Source organism: Lagenorhynchus albirostris, chromosome 2, assembly GCF_949774975.1.
Source record: "Lagenorhynchus albirostris chromosome 2, mLagAlb1.1, whole genome shotgun sequence".
Classification (NCBI taxonomy): domain Eukaryota; kingdom Metazoa; phylum Chordata; class Mammalia; order Artiodactyla; family Delphinidae; genus Lagenorhynchus; species Lagenorhynchus albirostris.
In genome coordinates this window covers 159,476,956-159,497,379 of record NC_083096.1, presented here as the reverse complement: position 1 = coordinate 159,497,379, position 20,424 = coordinate 159,476,956, and the positions used below count along the sequence as shown (strand labels likewise).

At 49.0% G+C, this 20,424-nt stretch overlaps 2 protein-coding genes across 2 annotated transcripts in view; one reads left to right on the top strand and one right to left on the bottom strand.

Annotated features, from left to right (window-relative positions):
* CSMD2 (CUB and Sushi multiple domains 2) overlaps window positions 1–20,424 on the bottom strand; it is a 669,690-nt gene that overhangs the window by 369,139 nt on the left and 280,127 nt on the right. The window lies entirely within an intron of this gene.
* On the top strand, window positions 403–960 carry HMGB4 (high mobility group box 4). The gene has a single exon (XM_060142709.1). It carries the CDS (start codon window positions 403–405, stop codon window positions 958–960), a length of 558 nt encoding a protein of 185 aa, XP_059998692.1.

The window sequence follows — 20,424 nt, the reverse complement described above, 5'->3', positions numbered from 1 at the left end:
CATCCGAGGGATGGAAAGCTCCCCGACTGAGCAAAGCCCACTGCCTCCAGGAAACCAAGGAGAAACATTCCGGGGGGGCGGGTACCGCTCCAGAGCCTTCTCTGCATGAACCATTATCTTTCACGAGAAGCAAAATGTGATCGCCAAGTAGCCAACCAGTAAGAGCACCTGTATGCAAATGCCACCAGCACTGGCCTGGAGTGGCCAGCTTGTGAGTGATGTCACAATCCCCTCTGACCCAACAATGCCACCACCACTGAAAAGGGGACCCCTGCCTGCAGCTCTTACAGAGAGAAACATTCACCACCAGCAGAGCACCTTCTAATTGCTCCTGGAGTGTGGCAGACAAAAGTCTCTGCCGTCTGAGTTACTAGATCCAGAAAATAAAATGACCTTACGAACATGGGAAGAGAAGTCCAGCTAAGGCCCAAGGCAAATGTCTCTTCTTATATCCACTTTTTGCTGGATTACAGAAACAAGTTCATGGAGCAGAAGCCAAACACCCACCTTGGCTTTAAAGAGTTCTCTAGAAAGTGTTCGGAGAAATGGAGGTCTATCTCAAAGCACGAAAAGGCCAAATATGAAGCCCTGGCTAAGCTCGACAAAGCCCGATACCAGGAGGAGATGATGAATTACCCTGGCAGGAAGAAGAAGAGAAAGCGGGACCCCGGCGCACCCAGACGACCTCCATCGTCCTTCCTACTCTTCTGCCAAGACCACTACGCCCAGCTCAAGTGGGAGAATCCAAACTGGTCAGTAGTGCAGGTGGCAAAGGCCTCGGGGAAGATGTGGTCAGCAATGACAGCCTACGACAAGCAGCCCTATGAACAAAGGGCAGCTTTCCTGAGAGCGAAGTACCAAGAGGAACTGGGCATCTACCGTAAGGCCAGGAAGAAGAGCCTCCAAAGGTCGGCTAAGAACCGGCGCAGACGGTTCAAAGAAACTGTCAGACGCAACTGAGGGATCCAATTAGAAATAAAATGCCATTCTCCGGTACTGCCTGTCCCTGGTCTCTTGTGTAGCGTTAGGGGGGCCATTGCTGCCGCTTTGGGCAACAAGTGAGTGGCATGGTGGAGCTGAGATCAGGGTTTGGAAACTGATCCCAGGAGGGGCTGGCTTTGGGACAAGAGTCTGAAGAGTGTGTGGTCCGTACTTGCCGGGCTCGGCTTGGGCAGGCAGGGTGGGGTGGGGATCTCCAGGTGTAAAGAAGCTAGGAGTCCTGGGGGTGGGAGCATCCTGGTCCCAAGTGGTTCTCCAGGGTGGAGGACCCTACTCAGAGTGAAGTGAGCAAACGCCAGCCCTGCCACCCTCCTCGCCAGGAGGGCAAAAGGCCTGGAGTCCAGGTCAGGCTCCCAATTCAGGCCCCAGCAGAGGCTGGGAAACGAGTTGAGGTGGGCCTTAGGGGACTCAGTGTCTCCAGGGATTCCAGAACTGGTCCTCCAGCAAGGCTTAGATACTATTAGTGGGTCAGGATGAGACTCCAGTGGTGGTCCCTAGTCTAGTCCCTAGGATGAAGCATGGGGCTGATTTTACAAAAAGAGGCATCTGACTCTGCCCCAAGTACTGTAACTTGGAGAGAACCCTTTTCTTGACATTTTGGTGAGCATCTCCCCGGTCATTTTTCTGTGGACGTAAGCACAACACAGAGTGGATATTTGCTGCCTGTATGACCACCGCGGCATCCATTCCTCTTCTCCTGCTCACAACACACTGACTCCATCCTGACCAAGGCTGGATCAGATGGAATCCCCCTGGCTACAGTGATTGGCTCAGTGACGGTCATGTGACCCAAGTTGGTCCAATCAGAGTAGACCTCAGGACTTGTGTGAGGAATCCTAGGGGAGGATGAGGCCCTGGGGGCTGTTGGCAGCCATCTGCCTCATTCTCGGGCCAAAATGTTAGTCCCTTTGGCATCCTGGACTTTTCATTGAAGATAAGCCCACACGTTTTGGATTTTGTCTAAGATAGTTTGAGTTCAGTTTTCTGTCACTTAAAATGAGTCAAAACTTGTCATTTGATACAAATGGGATTGTTCCATCTACTATGACTGTATTTTTCAGGCAATAATACACTGTGGGCAACGTTTCACACCAATCTAGATTGATATGGAATATTCTGAAATGGCCCTTGACTTCTGATATCAAAGAGACTGGGCCCAAATGCAAAATTTTTTGGTTACCAGGTTCTGCATGCAGAAGACTTCCTCAATTCCAGCTCTAAACCCCTATTCCCTGAGGGATCTGCATCTCTGTAGCCTGCTGTGGTTTCAAATTTTACTTTTGGAACAAAAATAAAAATATGTAGTTTTGAATAGCCTTTTAGAACTTGGTCAGCCTTTAGGGGGTGAGAGGTAATAGAGTGGAGTGATTTAGAAATTCAGGGTCTGGAACCAAGGCCATTTACGAAGGGCTCCCACGCGCCAGACCCTGTGCTGGGTACCAGGAGGCCCAATGTGGTCTACTGTTAGGTTCCTGCCCTGACGAGAGGGATGGGCACGGGCATGAACCACAGCCCTACAAGGCCTGAGGAGAGTGTAGACTGCACAAAGAGCTGGGGGTGGGAGCGAGTACCACCTACCAAGGCAACTGCTAAAGTCTCCATGGAGGAAGCAGCTTTACGCTCCTCGGCAACCTTGTACTTATGTTGGCCGGATTCCTGTTCCCCCTCTCCCATTCCCCACAGGTGCTGTTCCAACTTGTCTCTGCTTCCCCTCCAGCCCAACCTCCAGTCTCTCAGGAGACACCCTCATTTCCTGCTTCATTGAGAATACAGAGATCATCAAACGAAGCACTGTCGGTTTTCTTCCTTCTCAACGTGTCATCCACAGCCATCTTCCCTCCTGGTCTCACGCCTCATAGCCAGAACCCTCTCACTATCCTCTTCCCCACCAACCTCGGGCCCTTGCTCCTCCTGTAAAGATGCTGAACCCTCCAGCCTGTAAGCTTGCTGTCCTGACACAAGTGGTTCTGATCACTGGCAGGACCTTGGGCAAGTAAGTTCTCGTTCCTGTCTCAGGTTTCTCATCTGTGCAAAGGGGATGATGCCTGCCCCTCAGGTTGTTTTAGTGATTAAATGATGTAACACACGCAAAAGCATTTGGCACGGTCCTTAGCACATAAAAGGTACTGTGGTTGACCCTCTAGGGCGGCTGTCCTATGATTTCCCCCTCCTGGTGTTCACACCCTGGTACGACCCCCCTCCCATTAAATGTGGGCAGAATCTGTGACTTCCCTTGTTTTTTTCCTTTTTTGGCCGCACCACACGGCATGCGGGACCTTAGTTCCCCGACCAGGGGTCGAACCTGCGCCCCCTGTAGTGGAAGCATGGAGTCTTAACCACTGGACCGCCAGGGAAGTTCCCCTGTGACTTGCCTTTAACCAACAGAAGAGGGCAGGGGAGATGGGACGTGATTTCCTCTGTGATTACACCATGGTATATAAAACTCTGTCTTGCTGGTGGATTTGCTCTATAGAGATTCTTCCTGCTGGCTTGATGAAGTAAGTGGCCAAGCTGGGAAAGCCCACGTGGCAAGGAACTGTGGGGAACCTCTAGGAGTTGAAGGTGCCTCAGACCAACAGCCAGGAAAAAGCCAAAGCTCTCAGTCCTACAGACACAAGAAACTAAGTGCTGCAGCAAGCACGTGAGCGGGGAAGTGTATCCTTCCCCAGCTGAGCCTCCACGTGAGAACTCAGCCCTGGTTGACACCCTGATTGCAGCCTTGTGAGACCTCAAGTGGTGGACCCAGCTAAGCTGTTACCGGATTCGGGCCCAGAGAAATGAGGAGATAATGAACATGTGTTGTTTTAAGCCAACAAGTTTGTGGTAATGGGCTACACAGCAACAGATAACTAATACAGTACTCAATAAATGCCGGCTTCCTTGTCATCTTAAAATAAACCATCTTTAACTTTCTTTCTCCCTCCAGCCTCTACCCCACCTGTTTAATTTCTTTTCCTTTGCTACCAACCTCTGGAAGGTGGCGGACGCCCCCCAGTGCTAATTAGATCCTGACTTGTACTCTGCAGTGGTTCCGGGGAGGCTGTCTTGTTTCCAGCCTGGCTCTTGGTGGGCAGCGGCTGTGTGTTACATGACAGTCCCCTCTGGGAAGAGGGCCCCCACACAGCTGGACCCCAGCCCTCATGCCACTCTTTTCTGGTTTCCTCTGTGATTAATTACGTGGATGTGGGTGGCTAAGTCAGAGTTTTGACAACAGTTTGCAGCGCCCCCGCTGAAAACTAACTCTATTAACAGTCCTTTATGAAAAAGCCGACAGGAGGCTGTGAATCTGCTGGCTTCTGATGACTGTAATGTAATGACAGTGAAGGGGGAAGGAGGGGAGGAGGAGAAGTAGGGGGAGCCTGGGTCTAAGATAATGGGCGAGAGGAAAAGCAGGCAGAAAACCTGGTGCGGTACCAGCATTCCACGCACACCCACTCGGCTGGGCTCAGGGGCCCCTGCCCTGGGGAAGAAGGAGGCTGAGTCTTTGGGCCCATGGCTGTCTTAATGCCTGAATCACTCCACTCTGACCCTTCTCTCCCGGAGCCTTTTCCTGTGTTCATTTATTCAGCAAATATTCATGTCAATCTTAAGCCTGCAACGTACCAGAAACTGTTCTACTACCAGGGAGGCAGCGAGGCCCCTGATCTCTTATAAATAAACAAGTCAACAAATAAACACACCAGGTCATTTTTTGATAGTGTCAAGTGCTCTGAAGAAAATAAACCGGGCTAATGAGATAAACAATGACAAGTGGGGTTGAGGGCGCTTTAAATGGGTGGTCAGAGAAGATGACATTTGGGTTTTGATTTAAAGGACGAGAAGGAGCCAGGCCTGCCAAGGCCTTAGGGAAGAGTTGTTCAAGTAGAAGGACAGCAAGTGCAAAGATCCTGAGGCAGGAGTGAGCTTGGCATATTAGACAGAGGGAGGCTAGAATGACTGGAGGGGTGAGTGAGTGGCTGAGATGCAGTTGGAGAGGACAGGCCTTGGCAAGGAGTTTATTTTGAAACCTAAGGGCTATGGGAGCCAAAGAGGCTTTTCTGCAGGGGATCCATGTGCTTCCATGTCCACTTCTGGTTAATGGTCATTCTAGCGTCTTCAAAGACTACCAAGGCCAATAAGGGGATGCTAGCGCCTCCCAGGTCTGCAAGAGAAAGAGGCAAGGCTAGCGAGTACCAAATCCATGACCTTCTTCCCTTTTGGAGGGGAGATAATCAGGAACCTCCACCTGGTCCTCCTGGGAGCAGCTGTAAGCTAAAAATCAAATGTGGAAGCTGTGAAACGTCTCTCCCTGTGATCTGTTTTCCCAGAGATGGGGGGAAGGACAGGCACGGGTGGCAAAATATTCCAGGAGCACACTGCTTCCCAGGCCTCAGATTTCCTTGTGGAGCAGCTCCCACTAGACCAGTGGTTCTCAACTTTGAGGCCGCATTAGAATCACCTCAGACCTTATTAAGATACAGAATGCTGGGCCCCACCCCTGGAGTTTGATTCAATTCTTCTGGGAGTTGGGCCTAATTTGCATTAGGATAATAATTTGCATTTCTAAAAGTTCCCAGGTGGTACTGATGCTGCTGGTCCCAGGACCACAGAGGAATTCTTTCTCCTGGCGCAGCCCTGGCATTTACCCTGAAGAGGAGGCATCACTGATCTGCCTAGTAGGTTGAGAGAGAGGAAGCGCTGGCCTGCTCTTCCCTCCTCCCCCAGCCAATCCCAGCTGCAAAGTGTGCCCAGGTCTGCTCTCCAACCAGTTCATCAGCAATAAAGGTGAAAGGTTCATCCTCATCTGCCTTTCTCTTTCATCTGCCAACTGATTCTGAACTTGACAAAGGAGTATTTATTTGTCTGTTCGTTTATTGATTTGGGGGGCTTCCCTCAAATCCCAACGGAGGAGTCGATCCCAGTTGCAAACCATCGATTAGCATCTGGGCCACACAGCATCACTGGGATCTCAGAGTTGATTTCAGCCTCCACGAAAGCATGTTTGGGGACAAAAAGGTCCAGTTTCTGGGCCTATAAGACTGAGGACCAGGCCCCTGGCCAGGGTGAGGTCACCAGGGTGAAGTCACAAAGCCCTGGCACCTTTGTGTCTCGTTGTGCACCTCTAATCACACGCCCACAAACAATACCTGCCCTCCAGGTGTGCGGGAGGATAAACGAAATGTCTGGGACATCCTTGTAAATGAAGTCTGTTGTGTCAGAAGTGCCCAGCAGATGGGGGTGCCTGCCCTGGTCTCTAAGGGATGCTTCAAAGGAGGAGAGAACAACGCACACAAAGGCAGTTCAAGCAGGAGAAAGAGCCTGGCCAAAGGCCAAAAGGGGGTCATGTGACCCTGCAGACCGGCCTTGACCTCTGGGTGGATCAGCAGTGAGGCACTGAGCGTCCCCCTGTGGCCACCCCCTTGTAACAGTTGCCTTGCAACAGCTCCCCCTACTTGTTGCTCCCTTTCCAGTCCTTTCTCTGCTCCAGCTGGCTGAGCGATATGTGAAGACTCCTCCCCGTCAGCAGTGAAACATTTCAGTGGTTGCCCCTCACTACGGGAGTCTGACACAGGATAATCAGGCCACTGCTGCCTCACGAGTTGCACTGTCGCCCACACTCAGCTTCTGAAATGGCTCCCAGTGAACCAGGCCTTGTGGGATTCACACCCTTGTGTGATTCCTCCCTTTGAGTGTGGGCTGGACCTAATGACTTCCTTCTAATGCACAGAATAGGGCCGAAGTGACAGGATGTCTCTGCTTCGGAAGGGACTAGGCTACGAAAGACTCTCTCTGGCTCTCTCTCTTTCTCGCTTTTGCTCAGAGCAAACCGACATGTTGAAAGCCACCCTGTAGAGAGGCCCACATGGCAAGGAATTGAGGGTGGCTTCTGGTCAATGCCCAGCAAGGAACTGAGGCCCTCAAACAGCTGGCAAGGACCTGAATCCTGCCAGCAACCGTGAGTAAGCTTGGAAGCAGACACTTTTATTGCAACTTTATGACAGGCCCGGCTAAGCCGTACCTGATTCCTGACCCGTAGCAACTAAGGTGATAGATGTGGTTTCATGGCACTGAGGTTTGGGATAATTTGTTACAAACTGAAATAGATAATGAATACAGATTTTGGTATCAAGAGGGCGATAGTGCCATGAAAAATATCTAAAAAAGTGAGATGTCTCTGGAACCAGGCAGTGGGTAGAGGCTGGGAGTATTCTGAAGACCTTGTTAGAGAAGCCTGGACTTTGAGGATGTTGCTGGTGAAGGTTCAAAAGGAAGTGAGAACATGTTACTGGAAACTGGAAGAAAGGGGTCCTTGTTATGCAGTGGAAGAAAGTTTAGCGACAATGTCGTCTGCAGGGATATGGAAGGCAGGACATGCCCCGAATCAACTTTGTGATCTAGCTAAGGAGGTGTCCAAGCAAAGGGTTGAAGGTACTGGCTGGTTTCTTCTTGCTGCTTATGTGAGAAGAGAGATAAATTGAGGGAAAGGTGGTTGAAAAGGAGCCAGACTTCATAGTTTGGAAAGTTCTCAGCCTCCCAAGACAGCAAAGGATGCTAAAATTAAGAGATGGCTTTGAGCAGTGTTGAGAAAAGGTGGTCTGGAGATAAAGCTGAGGGTGTGACTGTGCAGCCTTTGGCTAAGACCTAGGAAAGCTCAAAGGACTGTAGTATTATTCAGCCACATAAAGGCCCTTTAGAGAGATTAGGGTGGGCCTTACAGATCCCCAAGATCAAACAATAGGGCCTCTGGGAAGCATATGAGCATCGTCCCTTGACCTTCTTAGCGGAAGCCCAAGGTAGAGAAGTTTAGTTCAAAGAAATCTGTGGTTGTGGCTTTTGTGTAAGAGAGCGGCTCTCGATGAAATTTACAGAAGACCCACAAAGTTTTGGAGAAAACTATTATCAGGAGAAACACTGTCAGCTTGGACTAAAAAGGACAGAGACAGTACAAAACAAAAAAAGGGCACTGGCCTCCCAAAATTCTCAGCAGGAAGCAGGCTGAAGAAAAGTCAGCTTCAAACATGCACTTCCTTTCATGAAGGGAAAAAAAAAAAAAAAAAAGGAAGACTCAGAGGGAGAAACCAAAAACTCAGAAGGTGCAGTTAAATATTCCCAGATTTTAAAACTAATCAAGAAACTTCCAATATATTCCTGGATGGATTTCAGAATTGTTATGGACCAGGGACTTTTTTCTGCCCCACATTGTCCCCCATTTTGAGTAAGAATGTCTAGAGCCATTACCCTGTACCTATCCCACCACTGTATGTCAGGTGAGTGGGGACAGAGAACTTGTCCGTCTAGTTTTGCAGAGCTACCGATCCAGAGTTACAGCACTCTAGGACCTGTACTCAAGGAACTACACCCAAGAGCCTCAACCACACTTGAACTTGATTTAGATGGTGAGATTCTGGACTTTGAGCTGATGCTTTCACGGGATGAGGCTTTTGGGGGCCTTGGGAAGGGGTAACTGTGTCGCATGTGGCAAGGACATGAATCATTGGGGGCTGGAGGGCAGCTGGCGGTAGGCAGCTTCAGAAGTGACTAAACGGTCTTTGTCTCCTGGCATTCACACCCTTGTACAGCCCCCTCCCCTGGTGTGTGGGCTGGACCTAGTGACTTCCAACACAGGGAATACAGTAAAAGTGACGGGCTGCCGCTTCTGAGATTAGCTTACAGAAGACTGTGGCCCCTGTCTTCCTCTCTCTCGGAGTCACCCTGACGAAGCCAGAAGCCATGTTGAAAGCTACCCTATGGAAAGGAACGGAGGTAGCCTCTGGTCAACAGCACTGAGGAACTCAAAATCCTTCAAAGCACCCTGGGAATAAGCTTGGAGCAAATCCTTTTCCCCAGCTGAGCTTTGAGATGATCACAGCCCTGGAATACTCCTTGATGGCGGCCCTGTGAGAAACTAAGCCTGGAGAAGAACCCAGCTGAGCCACACCCAGGTTCCTAACATGCAGACAAGGTGATAAACGTTGCTTCAAACCATAAGTTTTGGGATGATTTGTTAAACAGGAATAGATACTTAATACACCCACCCTAAGGCCCTGCCCTACAGTATTTCTCCCAGAAACACTACACTCTCCTCAGGGCCTTTGCACATGCTACTCCAGGGTGAACTCATCCTACCTTTTAGGTCTGGTAAACTTCCGCCTTCAGACAAGACTCAGGTCAAGTGTCCCTTCCTCCAGGAAGCCCTCTTGGACCCTCCCACCCTCTTCTGTGCTCCCATATCACATCACCATCTCATTCATATCACATCTTAACTAGTGTTTGTCTTGACTAGTGAAGGAGGGCAGGTGCCTTGCCTTATTCATCCTGGTACCCTTAAAATCTAACACAATGCTTGACATGCAGTAAAATAATAATAGAAAACTGTTATTTACGTACCTATGCCATGCCTGGTAGTGTTTGAGGCAATTTACATGTACCGATCTTATTTACTCATAAACTGAATGAGGCAGAAACTTTAAACACCCCCATTCTGCAGATGAGGAACTGAGACTCTAGGCGAGGCGCTTGGTGCTGGAAAATGAGCAATGGAACCTGGAGAGGCTCCTCCCGTCCCGGGCTTGGCAGTGTCAGTTCCCTCCTCTCTCTCGGGAACTCTACACAGGCAGAGTTGGGCCAGGAGGCCCAGACACACACTCTGTGTTTGCATTTCCGGAGAAATACCTGGATCTTTCCCTTGGCGCCTCCGAGGAAGGGCTTGGCTGTCACCCAGAGAATTTGTTGGGCACCAGAAATCACACCTCCAGCTCTCTGCTCACAGCTGTGCCTCTGGCCCGCAGGCGGGATAAGCGTTTCCCCGCCCTCACACCCTGTCATTACAAACCATGTAAATTCCTCGATACTCATGTTGAAATGAACAGATGCGCTCTGTATTTTTAATGCATTATCTGCAATTAGCAGCAGTGGGCATGAAAGAGCTCTGCGGTCCCTGGGGCTGCCCCTGGTGGATGCAGCTGCGAGTACATTTGCGCTGAAGAATCCAGCCCGGCTCCTCTGGCCCACGCGGCTCTGGCGAGTGGGTGAGGGAGCGTCCATTTGCACAGCGTCTGCTCTGCCAGGAAGCAGAAGGGGGCCTGCCGACACCTGATGGTCACTCCACTGCCGACCTGGCCCTCCTGCCATCCCCCCCAATGCTGTCTAAACACCCTGAGAGGATGTCCTCCACCCGCATGTCACAGGTGATAAAGGTTTTTTACGGGCTTGGGGTCTGCAGTGTGGAGTAAAGGTCTGTGAGAAAATGCAAAGGGGCGTGCTGCCGTGCCCAGGGCAAACGTAAGGGGGTGTCTGCCTGGATTTCAGAGAAGAAGGTGCCGGTTGGTGAGAGGTACCTGTGCACACCAGCTCCGTCTGAAGGAGGAAGATATTTTTGGTAATACATATAATGCTAATAACCAGCATGTATTGGGCACTTACTGTGTTCCAGGACCTGATTTAATGCTCGCCGGACATCAGCAGAAGGCAGTGTCAATTCCCCCTGCCCCTGCCACCTCCAACCACAGACCACAGCCAAAGACCACCGGGAATCCACCTGTAGTTGAACAAAGGGGATTTTTGGCTCTTTGCCGAGAGAGAGAGAATGCACAGCCCTGGGAACTGTGGGGCATCTCAGTAACAGGAGGTTGGAAAGAACTTACTGTAGGAATTAGGTTTGCGTTAGGACATTTGGGGGAGGTTCAAAGAAGTGGAGCTTTGCTCTGGATTGGATGCTGTCAGGAAGTCAATATGCTTCTACCATTGGGTACTTAATAACTTTTATCTAGAAGGTGGGAGGAATGAAGCAAGACTAAAGTTGGAATTGGTAAAGGAGCAGCTGTCACTCACGTTAGCCAAGAGGGAGGGGGATGGTCGGTCACTTTTGTTTTTCCGTAATGTCCTTGTTTGTGTCTGAGTTCAGATGTGGTTACGAAGTAGTCTCGTTTTTGTCTTAATCCATCACAGTCGTGGAGCGCTCACATGCCAAAGTCTAGGTGTGGGGTACAGGCCAGCTCCCAGCACCAGGCCAGTCTCTGGTCCCCAGGGGCTGCTGTTCCCTTTCCCAACAGGCCCTGTTATTGTGGCAGTTTACAGAAAAAAGAAATTGAGGCTCAGAGAGTTGCCAAAGCTAAGAAGTGGTGCTGTGATTCCAGCATCACTGAAACTGTCGTGGGTGCGGAGGGACTCAGGGGACAGGAGGGGAAGGGGTATGACTACGGGAAGCCAGGCTGACCATGAAGGGGACTGGCTACGATGGTGAAATAGAGAGCTGGAGATCTCCACTTTCGAAATCTGTCCCTGCCACTTACTAGCTACCCGGCCCTGGGCAATTTTCTGAACATCTTAGATCCAATTTCTTCTTACGCACGATGGGAATATAAAAGTCTGTTTCCCACAGTTATTGTGAGAAAAAAAAATGGAAGAGACACAGTATAAGGCACCTATGCAACACTGGGGGACAGAAGAGTCCCCTCCGAGCGCTTCCTGTGTGCCAGCCACTGTTCTGAGTATCTCACATGTACAGACTCATCTAACACAGCCGCCCCGTGAGGCAGGTCTGTTAGAGTCCCTGGTTTGCAGGAGAGAAGATGGAGGTACAGAGAGGTTAAGCAACTTCTCTGAGGTCACACAGCTATCAAGGAGCAGAACTCAGGCATGCTGGCTCCAGCACCCTCACTCTACTCCCTCATGGTAGCTGTTGGATCACAGCCCCTTCCCTTCCCTTGCTGCAAGGACTTCAACCTCAACAAGTCTAGTCACATTTTGATGGTGATTGCGTACTCTGGAACTCCCCTGGTCCCAGACTTTTGCTCATGGAAGGGTCTAAGCTACTCGCTTGGCTCTGGTTCAGAGAGCACTTGTTTCCTTTTGGAAGGTCAAAACACTCTCGGCATGACAAATACTATAGATTCAGCTCACTGCAGTGGATAGATCAAATAAAACATAGTATTGCCTTACTGGTATTCCTGTACCTTTCAGTAAGTAGTAAAACCAGAGAGAAAAACACTGAGAAATGAGTAAAAACTAAAAGGGGCCCAGGGCAGGGTCGGGAAGGCTCAGTGCTGCAGCCAAAGGCCTCCCGTGCCACGGCTGATGTGTGGGCAGAAGGCTGCCCGAGAGGAAAGGGGTCAGAAGTGGCCAGTGGGGCCCCTCCCATCCCACAGCAGCAGGCGGCTGTTCAGAGTGGCCTCAGCGCCACAGTCCAAGGCTGAACCAGCTCTGGTTAGTCCTAAGCGGTTGAGCAGGTTTGTAGTTTGTGTCCCCAGTTCTGGAAGACTGGGAGGCAAGGACTCCTGGGCCCAGGGACGCCAGTAATCAAGGTCCTTCCTGCCTCCAACCCCCTCCAGGCCGCGTTCCACCACCACTTGAGGGAGATGAAGTCCTCGAACTCCCATCAACATTCCCTCTGCTGTTTCATGCAATCCCACATCACTGTCATCAACCTTCTTGAGGCTCATCTGTTCTTAATTATATCTCTAAATCCCGAGGCATTACAACTGTGCGAATTGGGGGAATTTAGCTGCTTAGAGGATTCACAGTAATCACAGTAATCTCTGGTATTTACAGAGCTTCCCTTTGTAGACTGTGAAAGCCAGACAGACAACATTGTAGTGGTGAGGGCCCTGTGAAATTGCTCTCAAGTTCTCTTCGCAGAGTGCCAGGCCCTTAGTCGGTCTGATTTTGTTTTGCTCGAGGAGGTAGATGAGAAAAGTAGTTTTCTCCGTTACCTCCTCAGGGAGACCGAAGAGAAGCTGGAACGGTGAAACCCACGTAGAAGATATGCCTTGGATTGCGTGCCCAGCCCAAGCCCTCTACTCAGGACTGCCGTGCTGCCCCCTCCTCAGCTCGCCGCGGAAGGGGTGGGCTCCTTCCCGCAGCTATGTCTGTTCCAGTAGAGCACCCCCCTTCCTGGTATCAGCTGATTGGATAAGAAGTTGACACTCGGCTAATGAGCTGGGCCAACCAGATCCTCTCTCTTGCTAATTCAAGGCAACAGATGTGGAAGCTGGGAGTCAGTCAGTTGGTCCCTAAAGCTAGAAGGTCAGGCAGACTCAGGGATGGGAGTGACCATCGGGGACTGTGTGTGCTGCTTAACAATCAGAGCGAAGGGGAGTAGACTATGACACCTGAGAGAGCTGCTCTCCAGCACTTTCTGTCCCATGTATTTAGTCAGTACACCCTTTGGATTCCTAAGCCAGGAGCCATCCCCACGAGGCCATTACCGCATGAAGGTGAGGCATTGGAAACAACCTGAAGCTCCTGCATTGTTTTCTGACACTCCATGCCTTCCCTTCAGCTTCAGTGGAAGACGAGCCCAGGTCCCGCTGGTACATGAGATGGGAGCAGCCACACTTCCTCTCTAACGGAGACACCACAGCCGGTACCACAGGTGAGTGGGAGCCGCCCATGGCCCATTCCAGAGACCCCTGCTGACCTTTATCAGAAGCCAACATGGGCCTCCCCAGAGTGCTGGGGTGTGAGGCACGGCTGCCCTTGGACTCCACAGCTTGAAGGAAAAGGACTGAGAAGAGTCCCTGCAAAGAAGCCATTGTTATGACACAGCACAGCCATCTGGTCCCCACATTGATCTGACAGCGGCAGCAGGGGTGGAACGCAGCAGACGCGGAGGCCCTGGGAGCACAATGCAATGCAGAGCCCTCATTGATCCGTGTACCTGCCTGAGGACTGGCCAGACTCTCTGTGTTTAAAAGACACTCACGGAAGGTCAGGGCTGGAAGGGCATCTTAGGGAGCCCCAGGACAGCCCAGCGTTGTCACAAATGGGAAAAACAAGCCCCAAAGACACTACTGAGATGTGACCTTTCCATTTCAATCAAGGGAGTTCAAATAGCATTCGCTGTTTATTGGGCAGTTTTGCGGGAAAAGGGGGGCGGGTATTGTTGTGCTTTGTAGCCCTATGCTGCCCTCCCACAGGGAGAAAAGCAAAGAGAATATATATTTATGTGGAGTCTGTAGGACTGAATCTTAAGTACTTGGCCTAAAAAAAAAAGAAAAAAGAAAAAAAGCACATAGTTACCATCAAGGTAAGCAATGTGTTGTCACTAATTCAGAAGTCCCATTCTCCCCTGGCCCCCGGCCCCCACCCCCACCCCGCCACCCTGCTCCATGGGACACAGAGCAGCAAATCACAGATTTATCTCAGCCGGAGGTTCAAATAGAGTATGTGAGACAGTGGCTTCTGTGATGCCCACCTTTGCTTAGCCACATATTCTGTTTCAACCTGCCCTGTCCCAGTGCCAGTGAGTCTCTAGCAGAAAATTCATCATGAGGCCCTTGTCCTCGAGTCAAGTGGATTCTGGAAATAGTCTGTTCTCCTCCCGCATACTCCCCACCCCAATCCAAGATGCCATGGGTTCTGTGGGGTTCAGCCCCCAGAGCCCCTGCAGACTCTGTAGTTAACCATACCACTGACTTGTGGCCTGTCCGCCTAACTGGCCTGCTGTAGTCTCTGGTCCCCACTCCTGCTTCCTCATGGGCTAGGAGGCTGGTGAAACCTTCTGGCATTTCTGGGGTTTGGCCCCATTCTCCTGAGTGCTAGGATTTATCCTTCCCTTCTCCATCAGCCCACAAGTGTCCCTGACCTAAAATTCACACAAGCACCTAGGCCATGTGGCTACCCACTCTCTCAGAATTTTCCTTTTCAAAAATATGCAGGCCCACATGAGGGCAGAATTTGCCTTTTTCCCCGGTTGTTAATGTGGACAGTTGGTCTGTTTTCAAGTCCTGCTCTAATCAGCATCATCATAGTTATAAGCATTGGCTTTAGAGTGAAAAGAGTCGGCCCTGAATTCTGTCCACACTACCGACCAAAGGTATGAACTTGGGTGACTAATTCTCCCAACTCCATTCTTCTGAGCCTCATTTTCCTCACCTGTGTAAAGTGGTTGTTAAACCCTATCCCACATTACCGGTACAGAGTAAATGAGAGCATACATGAAATAATGGATAGAAAGAACATAGCATAATGTAACACATAATACTAACATGTAACATTCACTGAGAGCTTTGATATGCTTTGTCCCATGAGGGGGGGGGCAGGTATTGTTGTGCTTTGTAGCCCTGGGCAAAGCGCTTTGCAAACATTAAGTTAGTTAATTTGCACAGTAATCTTGTGAGATCCTATTTTCCCAAATTTTTAAATGAGAGCTTTGTGCCTTGAAAGGTTAAGTAAATTGCCCAAGGTCAACAGTTGGGTAGTGGTTGAGCAAGCACCAATTGTGACCTCGTGGAGACCAAAGATTATGATTTATCTCATTCAGTGTCTTAGTACAATGCCTAATATATAGTAGGCACTTGAAAAATCTGTGTTGAATTAATGCATGGCTCCCAACGCAGTGCTCCTTCGCATAACTGGGTTGAGAGCTCAGCTTTATCAATTTATTTTTTCTCTCTGTCTCTGTCTCTGTCTTTTTTTTTTTTTTTTTTTTGCCACTGGGGACACTAAGCTGTTCATTTGTGTTTTATTTCTGCCAGTATTTGTGTTCTTATCCTTAGTATGGCTATTACTGGATTTTTAATACATTCAAACCTTCTATCTGAATGGATGCATAATTTCCATACCACTTACTCTTAATCAGAGAGTACCCACAGATTCAGCACTTTGGACAGAGCTGGGATTTTTTAGCTAATGGCTGTTGGTATTGTATTCGCATTTAAAAACTATTTCCAATAAGTGTGCGACCCACATATGAGAAAATACTGCATTCCCCACTCAGTGGTTCTGGCTCTCTCTTCCTTTTCATAGTCTATCAGATGAGAAAAGATTGCCATAAAGATTTTATGAGTCCAAGAGAAACATTACTCAAACAGGATTTATTTCGAAGGCATCATTCTGAAACCATGGCATGTTGTCTAAAAGGGAATCAAAGCTCATATTGGTGAAATTTTTATACTCAAATGAAGTCCAAATGTTGCATAAGATCCTCTTAATGTCTACCAAGTGAGCGACTTCTTCAATTTGGTTCAAATCAGCAGACAATTTATAGAGTATGTATTTTCAGCATCTCTGGGCCCATACTTGAAACCAGTGATAAGAGACAAGAATATGATCTTTGTCCATGTGCACTCACACAAGGAGAAAGGTAATTACGGGTTTGGTACTTTCAGCCCTTCATACTCTGGGACAAAAAATGTCTTTACGATGCCCAGTATATGTCAGGCACTCTGCTGAACACTGCAAGGAAAACAAGGCACATTTTCTACCTTCAAGGACCTACTGTCTGATTGGGGAGATACACATATCCTTATGCAGCACACTCTGTAGTGAGATAAGGGTTATGCTAGAAATAGGTACAAGAGCTTGTCAGCTGGGAGCTGGTTCTAGAATTGTGTGAGATGTCTATCATCCTTTGTCTAGCTGACAAACTCCTATTCATTCTTCAAGAACCCAAATCAAACATCTTCTCCTCTGAATGCTTTCCTCACTGTCCAAGACAGAATTGGCCTTCCCTCTTTGGGGTTCCCACAAAATCTTGAATAAAGGGAAAGTGGGGGTGACAGACACTAAATAAGTAACTATTAAAAATATCTATGTCTATATCTATATCTATACACACACACACACACACATTTCTGCAGGGGTAAAGAGCAGGAAATAATTAACTATCAAGGAAGAGGTAGAGATACTTGAATTGATTCTGGAAAAATGTGGAGAAGGTCATTCCAGATGGAGAATGCAGGAAGGATAAAGGCATGACAGGATGCAGGGTCATGATGTATTTACAGAATGGCAAGTAGCTACAGTGGCTGAAGCAAGGCAGGGGAGTGGTGGGAGGAGCTGGTGGTAGTGGGGAGAAGTGGCAGAAGATGAAGCTGCTGTTTTAGGATGGGGTCAGATTATGAAAATCCTCTGCTAAGAAGTTTGTTCCTCATCCTGCAGATGGTAGAAACTATCAAAATGTATTTTAACTTTTACTGATTTTTCTGCATCCAGAAAGTAACATATGCTTGTTGTAAAACTTTAAGAGAACACAAAAGAACATTAAAAAATACATTAGCACCCCATTCTGAGCTCATGGTGTTACTACTTTTCTTGTCTTCTTTCTTTAGTGACTATTATATATGTATGTGTGTAAAAATGTTAGTTCGTACTATATACACTGTTTCGTATGTTGACTTTTTTCACATAATATCATATTAAGCATTTTCCAATTTCTTTGAACATTCTTTGAAATTAATTGCTACACGTTTTATCAGCCACATGTACCACAGTTTATGGAACCATTAATGCTGGAAATATACTGTTGCCTTTTCCCCACTATAATAAATATCACTGCAAGGAACATCCTTGTGTATCCATTTTACAAAGACCTCTCACTATTTCCTCAAGATAAAGTCCTAAAAGTGGCATGCATTTTTTACATTTTAATCATTATGTACTGTCAAACTACCTTCTCAGAAAACGTTCTGCTAATTTATAATACCACCAACTGGGCATGAGGCTCAAAGAGGTTAAATGACTTGCCTAAGATTAAACAGCTGGGGAGTGGAGGGTTGGAAATCAAATGTGGGCACCGGTATCCACAGGGCTATGGCAGAGCTTTGGTGGGGAGACGGAGGATGGGGTGGCCAGAGGTAATTGAGTCTGTAGCACTGAAACTGACTTGGGTGAAGATGGATGGTCTAATGAGACAGCTTCAGAAGACAGGCTGTTCAACGGACAACACTTGCAATTTCATACTCTCTGTAAAGCTGCCTATGTCACGACTCTTCCCACTTGAGAGTGTTCAGACCAAAGAGGAACAAAACACATCTCCCTTTCTCTTGACTGTTACTCCTTTGTAGACGCAGGCCTTGGACTGGCATTAGTGCACATGGCACGTGTGAAAACTTGCCTGGTCATCTGAAGTGTGATTCAAGGAGGATTCCTCCTTCAGGCCTGAACAAGTCTACACTAGGCATACCCTTCGTTAAGCCATAAGGAAATCAGGCACCCATCTCTCTGGGCATACAGCATGTTTTCTCAGTTGTCTCATAACTAAGAAATGACTTGATGAGGGATAAAAGATTCAGGATCCCAGCTCTTTCGGTCCTCGTACCTTGATCTACTAGCTGACTTCTTTCTCCCCTCCCTCCCACTCCTTCCCTGAACAGCCATAAATGCAGTAATATAAGTCTAGGCAGAACATGAGGACCAAACTCGGGAAGTCATCTCATCAAAGTACCGTATCTTAGACACTACAGGCTTGGAAGGGATTCAGAGTTGCACTGAAGCTGAGTCCATAAATCCCACCATGACACCTCCAACTAGTGTTTGTCCAGCACATACTTAACTCCGACAGTCCTCCCGCAGAAAGCTGTTCTCTTCTAACTACTAGATCTCGCACCAAGTGAAGGTTTGACTCTTGCAACTACCCATCGTTTCAGTTTCTGCCAATTAGCTAAACTTTCTTCCCTATGATGGACACTTAACTACCTGAAAATAGGTACCATTTTCCTCTCAGTGTGCTGGAGGTGCTGCAGCAGAAACGTCTAAGGCTTTGGAGTCGTACAGACCTGGCGTTCCGCTTCTGACTCTAGTAAACAGCTGTGCTTCTTAGGGCAAGTTGCTAAACATCTCCAAGTCTCCAGTTATTTCCTGGACCAAAAATAATGATGCACTTACCTCACTGGAGAGTAGTGAGGACTGAGTGAAATGTCAATAGTGCGGCAAGTGGTGGGTGGTTGATAGATGCTGGGTCCTCTCACAATTGTCTCTTTCTAAGTCAGTATTTCTCAAAGGTGTTCTCTGACTTGTTGCATCGAGATGGCCTAGGGTGGGTATTTAAAATGTAGATGTCTGGGTCATAGCCCTAATCCACTGAGCCACATTCAGTGGGAGTGGGATCTGGGAACTTCTATCTGTTTAGTTCGGGCAGTATCCATGTGCCGAGAAGTTGGAAGGCCTTAAGACCTTTGGGAAGTCTCCAAAGCTACTCAGGGGTCCACACTCAAGTGCTGGTCTGTCTGATCCCTGAGTGAGACCCCACAGAGGACACATGCCTCTGAACTGGGAAGCAAGGCCTTGTTTACAGGGAGTCTCACTCTTTTCTCACTCAGTGGCCTTCCCTCTGTATTCTGGGATCTGGAATGTGGAAGTGGGAGGGGATTGGGAAAGGTGCTGCCATGTAGATCAGGGCTTACGCTATTTTGATAATCTTCATATTGCCCAAGGGAGAGGATCAGCCCTTCAGAGGGGGAGAAGCAGGGCAGGGGCCCAGGGGTCAGCCAGGCAGATTGATATTGAGGGCACACTCGAGGCCAGGCCGGGAGCTGGAGGGCCAACACCATCGAGCAGTGGATGACAGAACGCCCTGGCCTTTCCTGGACACGCTGCATATCTGTGCAACCAAGTCCAGACCTGCCCTCTGGTGGAGTGGGGCCCCCAGTGAGTCCTCACACTTGGAACAGTTTACGTACTTACCCTCACGTGCCCCCTCGTCATCTCAGCTCCACTCTCTTTCCCTGCTGTGAGTTCTCCTAGGTGTGAGCTCTCTCCTTGTACCCAATTTTGTGCTGACGGCTCCCAAAAGTCTATTTACAACCCCCGCCCCTCCCCCAAACTTCAGAACCTTACATCCATCTACCTTAGACGGCCCGTAGGCATCCAGTGCTTAACATGCCAGCACTCCCTTCACCACCTCTTGCCACCCACCTGCCACGCAAACCAAGAGTGGGAGCCACCTCTATTCCTCCTCCTAATTAGTCCCCTGGGGTCACTGGATCACTAACCAAGTGATGATGCTGCGTGTGTGGTCTTCCAGTCTCTTAAATCCACCCCTCCATACAGTCTCCACGGTTACCACCTGTGTTTATTCAGGCCTCATCATTTCTCACCTGGGCTACTGCAACAATGGGCAGCTTGTGTCTGAGCCTGGATCTGTCCCTGCATCCGTCCCTCCATCCTGTTCTCCAGCAGCAGCCAGAGTGGTCTTTCAAAAAGGCAAAGCTGATCACGTCATTCGCCTGCTCTGAACCTTTCAGTGCCTCCCTACTGTCCCCAGAATAAAATGCAAAGAATCCGGCCTCCCTCTACCTCGTTAGGCTCATCCCCTCTCCGTTTTCCCACATCCTTCAGCTACATTTCCAGGCATGGAACCTGGGAACTCCTCCTCCTTCCCGGGCCCCTGGGCTGACCAGTCTCCCTGAAGACCAGGCTTCTGACTACCTGCCTCTGCCTTTCCCCTGCTGTCACTGCCCCCAATCCACATCACTATCCAACTCAGCACAGACAGCAGAAATGGGGAGAAAAGAACAGTTATTATAATTATTATCAAAACCTGTGAGCCTTTGTTACGCAGCACTGAGCATAGTAAGTGCTTTGCATTCAATTTCTCATTTTAACCTCACAAGATTCCCACGGGACAGAGACAGATGAGGAACCAGAGGCTCAGAGAGGTTAAGTAACTTGCCCAAGGTCATGCAGCAGTTCAAGAGGTGCAGATGATTCTTCAGCCCAGGTTGT

What these genes read in the sequence shown, in the direction of transcription:
- HMGB4 (XM_060142709.1), top strand. Translation starts at nt 403, where the DNA reads ATGGGAAGAGAAGTCCAGCTAAGGCCCAAGGCAAATGTCTCTTCTTAT.